The sequence below is a fragment of the Anabas testudineus genome, chromosome 5 (genome assembly GCF_900324465.2).
Source record: "Anabas testudineus chromosome 5, fAnaTes1.2, whole genome shotgun sequence".
Taxonomy (NCBI): Eukaryota; Metazoa; Chordata; class Actinopteri; order Anabantiformes; family Anabantidae; genus Anabas; species Anabas testudineus.
Genome location: NC_046614.1, coordinates 14,122,074 through 14,131,522, shown reverse-complemented (window position 1 = coordinate 14,131,522; position 9,449 = coordinate 14,122,074). Strand labels below are relative to the sequence as shown.

Genomic DNA, 9,449 nt, shown 5'->3' with positions numbered 1-9,449 from the left:
GCTTTTTTGTCTTTATCTTACTCTTTGGCATTATTTTCAGAGGTACACTCAAAGCATTTTACAGAATAGCCTCTTATTTTTACATTAATCTCTGGATGGATTTTAATATTTTTATTTTATTTTATTTCTTACAAATTTAAGTTTTCCAGCCACTTAATTAGAGTAAGTCAAAAAATACATGGTTAGCTGTGTGGTATTATCAGAAAAAATAAAACAGATTCTTCAGATTTAGAAATCTAACTCAAATTTATTTTAAAAAAAAATTATAAAAGAAGAAGAAGAACATTTGTTTAATTGGGAACAGTAGCTCGGACAATTTTGATATCATCGGCCGGACGATCTTGACCATTTGTCTCCACCATCCCAATCCGGTTCAGCACTCCCATACCCTGGTATACTCTTCCAAAAATACTGTGCTTTCCATCCAGCCACTGCGTGGGTCCCAGAGTGAGGAAAAACTGGCTTCCATTGGTGTCTGGTCCTGCATTGGCCATTGCCAGAATACCAGCACCTAACATACACAAATTCAAGGAATTAATTTGTAACTTTTTTCCTGTTCCTCAATATCAACCATCCCACTGATATTAGAGGTTAAGGCTTCAGTAACAGTGCAATTGTCCATTTCATCAAATTTTAAATAAAGAAATGCTTGAGACAACTTACTGTTTTTTGCACAACTGTGGTATATACACACATTATTAAATATATGTCACTTTAAATATTTTCTAAAATTTCAAAAACTAAAGCAGCTTGGCCCTGGAATAAATCCTACTTTCATTTTTGTAAAAATAACATTAGGAAATCAGTACTGACTGACAAACTAAACCAAAGTTTAACAAGTTCATTTTAAAATCTACAATTATCTCCTTCCCATCTGGCACACAGTCTTCAATAGGGTTTTATAAGCTGTGATTACCTGTGAACTTCAGTTCTGGGTTCAGTTCATCTTCAAACTGTTTCCCATATATGGAGGCACCACCCCGACCTATTGGAAAAACAAAGATAATAAAAATCAATTGATTACCTAATTAATTGCTTGAATGATCAATCAATATTGACCAAACCAGATTTTATTTGAAGAGATTGCTATGGCATTTAAAAAAAAAAAAACTGAAATTGCCCTATCATAATTTGTTGGGCGATAAGACCTGGTCCACAGTCAATGTTTGATAGGATTTGTGTCAAGACTTGGTGCAGGAAATTTCTTTAACATCACTATAAATCTAGCACTAGCTTAATTTGTAAATATTTTGTTATGTACCACCTAAAATACTATAGGAGGTTTCACTCGTGATTTACTACATTTCAAGTTTGCCAACTTCACCAAAAATTGTTGTAATCTCAATAAACTTCCTCTGAAACAATTTGGACTGTGAAGACCTGCAGAATAAAGCATTTATACCAGTTCCCATTTACTGGACACATGAGACCTAACTCAAAACATGAAAAACCTCATCAACTTGTGTTCAGAGGTTTTCACGCGTTTTTATCTGTATTAGTGTTTGTGATTAACCCACCTGTCCCTGTAGGATCTCCTCCCTGCACCATGAAGTCTTTGATTATCCGGTGAAACTTTGTGTTGTTGTAGTAACCTCTTCGGGCCAGTTCTGCAAAGTTCTTGCATGTCCTTGGTGCATGTTTCCAGTACAACTCCACAACAACAGTCCCCATCCTGCAAAGCAAAACATTCAAACTGGAATGACTCTTGACTTGATTTTGAATTTATTAAACCACACAAACAAAACCAGTATGGTGACCAAGACATGACACTCCTATTATGCAGGTTCAGAAGCACTCAAATTTGATGCTAAAGATTATATAAAGTCTTAAAATAACTTCAACTAAAGCTAGTTAACAGCACAGCTAACTAACTTCACGTTACTGTGAGCTAGCTGAGCTAGCAGAGTTAGCATGCGGTGATTTCATAAACACTTACGTCGTTTCCAGAGCCACTGTGGGCGGCTGCCATGTGTCTGGAGGTATCCCTGACATTATCCCTCCAAAAATTAACCTTCAATTGTCTCTAAAGAAATAACTTTGACTTAAACGTGTGTAATTTATCAGAGTAGCACATTCATTCAATATGATGCAAAGGCAGTTTCTTCTTCTGTGCTCGCCGCTCTTTTCTCTGTATGTTGGAGGAAGTGAGTCACGATTGACTGCCACCTAGTGGACATGTCGGTTTACACCACTCAAAATGAACACAGAGACTCAGAACAACAAAGAGTTCAAAACAATACAAATAAACCCAAAGTGACACAAGTGTAATATATATATATATATATATATAAAATAAAATGTGCAACATAAAAGAAAGTTCACTGTTGATGATGGTTAAGTAATGTTTTGTAAACATTCACAGTCATTGTACATATAAAGTGTCTAACAGCAACACATTGCAGTATATCTTCATATATAAACATATTTTGTGTATTTTACAGAAATGACATAAACATTACATTAAACAAATAAATATGGTGTATTCCCATTTTTAAAATTTGGTACAATGTAAACAGTGTTGTGTGAGACACTACACTATTAAATGGAACTGAAGCAAAGCTAGATAAACAAATATATATATATCACAACAAATGCAGCAGATGTGATGGTCTCAGCAATGTAACTAAGCTACGTGACTGCATGGCTGTTCCAACATTTTCTCAAATTAAATTGAAATTAACCACTCAAAGCCCCAGACGTGCTTAAAGGCTTCCATCACTAGTTGTTCTCCTGCTGGAGTAGACTGATTGATTTCTTGATAGGCCTGTTACATATAGGGCTGAAACTAAATTGTGCTAAGTTTGAAATGCAACAGCAGTATCTTAGTCACATAGCTGTTGTAAAGCGATATTTAATTTAAGTGAAAATGTAATGTGAAGTTTGCCAAAGTAAGCAAAGTTAGAGTACAGATGAAAAAGTGAAGAGTAATTGTTTAAAGCTACTGTAAATTAAATCAAGATCATCTGATCAAAGCTCATACGTAGTGGTGGAAATTAATTATGTACATTTACTTGACTGCTGCACATAAGTATGATTTTGAGGTATTTCTAATTGAGTATTTTCATTTTCTGGTTCTACATAGTGCAAATTCACACTACATATGAGTATTTCACCACTAGCTTCACATCCAACCCACTGCCAGTGACAGATTTCAAACTGTGGGGGCAGCAGCACGTACACTGCGCGTCTGCTCTGCCGGATTAACTATAAGTAGAAGAAGAAACTCTTCTTCTCTGTTTCTCCACGTTTCTCCAGGTTGACAGCGAGGTAGAGTAACTTGTTTGTCTACTATCTACTACTGTTTACTACAGTGTTGCACTTTGTTTGTTTTTCTTTTTGGGTGTAGTCTGTCTACAGACTCGTGTCCTAGTTTTACTTGTAACATCTCTTCTGTTCAGTTGGGTAGCTTTAGCTAAAGTTAGCCAACCACTTATCCCTATTGATGATGATGTTAATACAGCTACTGTAAATTAACAGCACGTCTTACTCGTATTAGCAGTTACATCCACTACCAATTAAATTAGCACAAGAAATACAAATACATTAGTTACTCACCAAATATCCAAAGGGTTTTGCACAGACACAACATATTAACAGAAAACATTTTGCCAAAAGTTGCTGCCCATGCACGTGAACAAATCTTGTTTTTAATTTCCAATTCTGATTATTTTAAATCCGATTTCAGCTTAACACTTGGCAACAACTCCACGTGGTCTCCATGCTGGATGGAGTTTAAAATGTCAAATTAACCCCCCCCCCAAATTATTTACAAAACTAAATTAGTAATTTAATAAGTAATTAGTAGTTTCTGTCTCGCCTGTTTCATACAATTAACCAAACCATATTCATTAACATATCAAAGAAAATGTATCCACAGCCCACGGCTGTCTACAGTGAGTAACTAAACAGTTACTGGGTGGAGTTTGTCTTTCACCTGCTGGATTTTATGCCGTGAACCTGCTTTGCCAGTTAGATTAGGTGTGTCTGAACCAGTCTCTCCTTTAATCCAGTGCCAATTCATTCTGGGAGTTGGAACTAGAGGTGTTTTTTTTCCTTAACGTTGTTCTCACTGTTCTATAGAGAAAGAGTTGGTTAATTTGTTTATCTAACAAACCAAGTGGAAAATATTTTTGCTGATGTCATGTGGATATTTGCAGAGTGACTTAGCTACGGCAGAATTTGTGTAGTATTATCATTTTGTACAAAAATTCATGTACAATTTTCTGCAGCAACAGAAGAACATATAGCGTCATGCTTAACCTTGCTTTCACAGTTGCAGCAATGTCTGCGTTCTAACTGTCATGTGATTAATCAGATGAGGGAGCCTAATCCAATTAAGATGGTAGCATGCCTGACAAACACTCCTAAGCTTGTAGCTTTGTCAGAATACTTGAGAGTCAGCTTCAAGGAGGGAAGAATATAAAGGTGCAGAGATGTGTTTGATATAGATAACTTTGAGTTTGTCTGTAAATTGTATTTTGTGTCTCAAACTAGAGTTGACAGTTCAGCTTATTTGTTTCATTTCCAGGTCCTGCATCATGTCTATTGTTAAGATCCATGCCAGAGAGATCTTTGATTCTCGTGGAAACCCCACTGTGGAGGTTGACCTTTACACTGACAAAGGTAGGCCTCAGTATATGGTTTTTGTTGGTACTAAACATCTTAAGTCGTTTCGTTGATTAAAAAAAAAAAAAAAAGTAATTTTGATTACAAGCAAATGCACCAAATGCTCCTTAAAAGTATTGATTTTAATATAATACAAAGTCAGCTCCTCTCATTGCTTGTTTTACAATGTTTTATCAGTGGTACTTGGTGATTCTCTTTCTATCCCTGTTTTTATGTCTCAGGCTTGTTTAGGGCTGCTGTACCAAGTGGTGCATCCACTGGAATTTATGAAGCCTTGGAGCTCAGAGACAACGACAAGTCTCGCTATCTTGGGAAAGGTTTGTGCTGTTTTGTGTTTTCATTTGATAAAAAACATTGTTAAATGCAAAGTGTGGTTTTGATCTTTATCACCAAATATAACCAAACTTGAAAGCAGAATTCAGTTTAAAGGAAAAATCTATTTGTATTTTTCTGTTTTCTGTTAATGTTTTTATCTTCTCCTGTGTCATCTTTACTCCCCATCCTCTCTTCCTGTTTAAGATGTGAAAGGGTTAGTGAGTTTCCACTGCCTGTGCTTCTTCTTCTTCTTTTTTTTTTTTTTTTTTTAATTCAGCAGAATAATTAATTACTCTATAATTTAATGACATAACTGATTTCAGAATGGTTTGGGCAATTGAGCAAACATGGTGTGCATGATGAACTGTGCAGCATGCTCTTACTTAAATGTTGATTTGTATAAACTCTGGACTGTGCTGACAAGTTAAACTATCGTTTTGAAAGGGGGAATGAAATACATAACAAAATAAATAATCTATACTGACTGTTTGCTGTTAAATACACACAGTATGGTGGAAGTGAGTTGCATGACTTGCTAAATCGGTGGCTTTAATAGTAACTTTACAAGGTTTGCTCATAATGTGAAGTAACACTTGTCTCTGTCACAGGAGTCTCTCAGGCTGTGGAACACATAAATTCAACTATTGCACCTGCACTTGTTGGCCAAGTAAGGAAATGATCCTCCTCACTTATTTTGTAGTAACAAAAAACTGTAGAGGTTTCTTCATTTTTGTTGTAATTACTTTGTTTCTCAGGATGTGTCTGTGGTTGAGCAAGAGAGAATTGACCAGATAATGATTGATCTGGATGGCACAGAGAACAAATGTGAGTGATAATGATCCTGTTGTGACTGCTTATTCTATAACAACCACATACAATGTAGGCCATACAAGTATGTAAACAGTGACATGTAGACTGTAATTATGTGCAGCAGGGTCAGAAAAACTGTTCATCGAAGCCTTAGATTCTGACTTTTGAAGAAACCACTTTCTAATGTGCAAATAATCATACACAAAATGTTCCTCTACCATCGCCTAACTATGGCTTGGGCATGAAGTTAACTTTTACTATTTTCTCAGTGCAAAAACATGTGGATTCAAACTTACACATGCAAAGCTCTGCAACAGACCTGACCTATTACCAGCACTTCTTCTAAATTAAATTTGTTCACATGTTGAAAATCCCTTTTTTATTCTTAAAATGGTACATTTTCTCAGTTTAAACATTTGATGTTTTCTGTATTCTGTTGTGATTTTAAAAATGTGTGAGATTTGCAGGTCATTGCTTTGAGTTTTTATTTATATGTATTTTACACTGTACAACTAATTGTTATTATTTATTTTTTTTACCTAAAAAAGCCAAATTTGGAGCAAATGCTATACTGGGTGTGTCTCTGGCTGTTTGCAAGGCTGGCGCGGCAGAGAAAGGAGTTCCCCTCTATCGACATATTGCTGACCTCGCAGGAAACCCTGAGGTCATTTTGCCTGTGCCGGTGAGGATCTGTATTTTCAGACTAAATGCAGAAAATTTTTGTCTCTTCTCATATTTCACTTCACCTTAAAGTTTACTGCATGTTCACAGGCAGGTCTCATTTCTTCCCTCTCTACCTCCACCAGGCCTTTAATGTGATCAACGGTGGCTCTCATGCTGGTAACAAACTTGCCATGCAGGAGTTCATGATCCTGCCCATTGGTGCATCCACCTTCAAAGAAGCCATGCGTATAGGAGCCGAGGTGTACCACAATCTTAAAAATGTCATCAAGAAGAAGTATGGACAGGATGCCACCAATGTGGGTGATGAAGGTGGCTTTGCTCCAAACATTTTGGAAAACAAGGAAGGTAAACATTAGAGCTACTGATGTACTAACTTTGTGTGAGAAGCATTATTGTATAGTTTTGACTTGTCCTTTCAAAATATGTACATTTGCAGTGTGGTAACATTAACACTTTTCTCTTCTATATGATAAACTTCACTAAAACCAAATCTATATTCAGTAAAATCAATTCTAAACACAACTATGAAGTCTCAATTAATGTAATATTTATAATTTTTGTTGACTATTTAGTTAATTTGTTAAATGTGTGTTGAGGTGGTTTGCCTTATAGTGCATATTTGTTGTTTTTTCTTTTTTCTGGTCTCTGTAGATTTTATCATCATCCATCCATCTGTAGTTCATAAAGTTCCCTACATTTTATAGCATACATGAGTAATACTCTGCAACCCAGACATTTGATATTTATTGTCTGTCTTTGCAGCTCTGGAGTTACTAAAGGAGGCCATTGCCAAAGCTGGATACACAGAGGAGGTTGTGATTGGCATGGATGTCGCAGCATCTGAATTTTACAGGGAGGGAAAGTATGACCTGGACTTCAAGTCTCCTGATGACCCGAGCCGTTACATCACTCCTGATGAGCTGGCTGATCTCTACAAGAGCTTTGTGAAGGATTATCCAGGTATCCCTCCAACACTCTTTCTACACATTACTTAGCATGAGGAGAGCAGGACGTTGTGTTTCTTGGCTAACAAAGGGAAGGGATCCACTTGTTTGGGGAATCCCTCCTATCTGTATCTGTTATAAAAAGTGGGCCAGATAAATTGTGTGTGTGAGTAGAGGATGTGCTTTATAATAGAATCTCCAAAGTAATTAATAAAACAAAGTTCTGCCTGCATGGTCCACATATTACACTGAGATGGATCACTTGATAAGAGCATTGTTTTGTATGATTCCAAATCCATTTGAATTTAAATACTTTAAGAGCAAAGAAATGTATGTGATTAACTCTTCATCTGTCACAGGCTATAAAAACCACATGCCTGTTATTACTGATTTATTATTATTTTTTTATTTTATTTTATTTTTCCCCCCCTCCCAGTGGTTTCCATCGAGGATCCTTTTGACCAGGACGACTGGCCAGCTTGGGCCAACTTCACTGGAAGCACAGACATCCAAGTTGTTGGAGACGATCTGACAGTGACCAACCCCAATCGCATCTGCAAGGCTGTGGAGGAGAAAGCCTGCAACTGTCTGCTGCTGAAAGTCAATCAGATCGGCACTGTCACTGAATCCATGAGAGCGTACGTCAACGTTACAAACTTCTAACAGATAAATATGGGTTTTTGAAAGATATATTTATATAATCTCGTTTCCTAGCTCAACCTCCTGAATGGCTAGAATATGACAAGCAAAACAGAATAACTTTCCCTGCTAATAAGAACTTGGTAGGGTAGACATGGACATAATGTCAGACTGAACAGTAGCAAAATTACAGTTCAATGTGACTGTCAAGTATTATCTGATTGTTTGAGGATAATGACCTCCCCCTAAAAATTTTATTTGTCCTCACAGGTGTAAGATGGCACAAGAGAGTGGCTGGGGTGTGATGGTCAGCCACCGCTCTGGAGAAACTGAGGACACGTTCATAGCAGATTTGGTCGTTGGTTTATGCACTGGACAGGTAAATTCGAACATTGCACTCCCTAAGATGGCGTCTACTGAAATAACAAATGGGTGAAATGTTATTAACTACCTAATAGCGTCTGAATAAGAGGCAGCTACCAGAAATGTGTCATATGTTGTTTTAAATGATCGTATATGTTTTAGATCAAGACTGGAGCCCCTTGTCGCTCTGAACGTTTGGCCAAATACAACCAGATTCTTCGGTGAGTCTCATTCTTTTACACACTAAGAAGTATAATTTTTAAAACTATAAAATGCAGCCTTGGATGTAGAATTGTTTAGTTTGTGAAGTAAAATGGCTTCAGTACTTTTGTGCTACGCTGTTGGTTAAACATTATTAGAAAACAAACTGAAGTTTCCTCTGTTTTGTTTAATACATTTATCATAATTTGTACCCATGTGTTTAACATGTCTGTACTTGGCTCCTATCTTTAGAGAAAAGGCCTATTTGGTACAATGACAAGAAATGAACTGACTGAAAACGAACTGATCTGTTCTTTAATGTAGAATTGAAGAGGAGTTGGGAGACGAGGCTCGTTTTGCTGGAAAGAACTTCAGAAATCCTCTGAGTGAATAAATGGATGAAGCACTTCACAGATAAATGTAAAACAGCAAATTGCATAATAATAGAAAACATTAAGAGCAAGTGTTTCTGTTAAAAACTTTTAGTGAATTAATGGAAATAATGTGTTTTACATACTAGAATTGTGGCACTTTACAATCAAATCTAAATTCTACTGTTTTTTTTTTTTTTAACATAGTGGAAAATTTAGAGCTGACTAGAACTGTAACTAATATATTTATTTACCACAATGAAAAACTGTAATCACAAAAGATGCACTTGGAGACACAGTTAATAAAAATGTTTTCTTAGTGACAGATTGTTTTGTTGATTGATTGAACCTGATTAATAGGGGAAGATGCAGACTCATTCACCCAAAGAGATAAATGTTTAGTATGTTACTAATAGTACCGTATTTCCCATTGTAAAATATTATAGTAATACAAAACTAAGCTGAAATGCAAACTCAAATGTCCTTTCTGCTAGGA

At 36.2% G+C, this 9,449-nt stretch overlaps 2 protein-coding genes across 2 annotated transcripts; one reads left to right on the top strand and one right to left on the bottom strand.

The window, feature by feature from the left end:
- Positions 1-171: 171 nt before the first annotated feature.
- On the bottom strand, positions 172-2,214 carry ppil1 (peptidylprolyl isomerase (cyclophilin)-like 1). The gene is made up of 4 exons (XM_026348815.1): positions 1,937-2,214; positions 1,518-1,672; positions 917-985; positions 172-511 (listed from the first exon to the last, which is right to left on the bottom strand). Exons 1-4 carry the CDS (start codon positions 1,990-1,992, stop codon positions 291-293), a joined length of 501 nt encoding a protein of 166 aa, XP_026204600.1. The 5' UTR covers positions 1,993-2,214; the 3' UTR covers positions 172-290.
- A 174-nt stretch (positions 2,215-2,388) lies between these two features.
- eno1b (enolase 1b, (alpha)) lies at positions 2,389-9,276 on the top strand. Its single transcript, XM_026350090.1, has 12 exons — positions 2,389-3,267; positions 4,529-4,623; positions 4,848-4,943; positions 5,550-5,608; positions 5,697-5,766; positions 6,300-6,433; positions 6,558-6,780; positions 7,198-7,395; positions 7,816-8,017; positions 8,289-8,397; positions 8,544-8,602; positions 8,907-9,276. The coding sequence occupies exons 2-12, from the start codon at positions 4,539-4,541 to the stop codon at positions 8,974-8,976; spliced, it is 1,305 nt and encodes a 434-aa protein (XP_026205875.1). The 5' UTR covers positions 2,389-3,267; positions 4,529-4,538; the 3' UTR covers positions 8,977-9,276.
- The last annotated feature ends 173 nt before the right edge of the window (positions 9,277-9,449 follow it).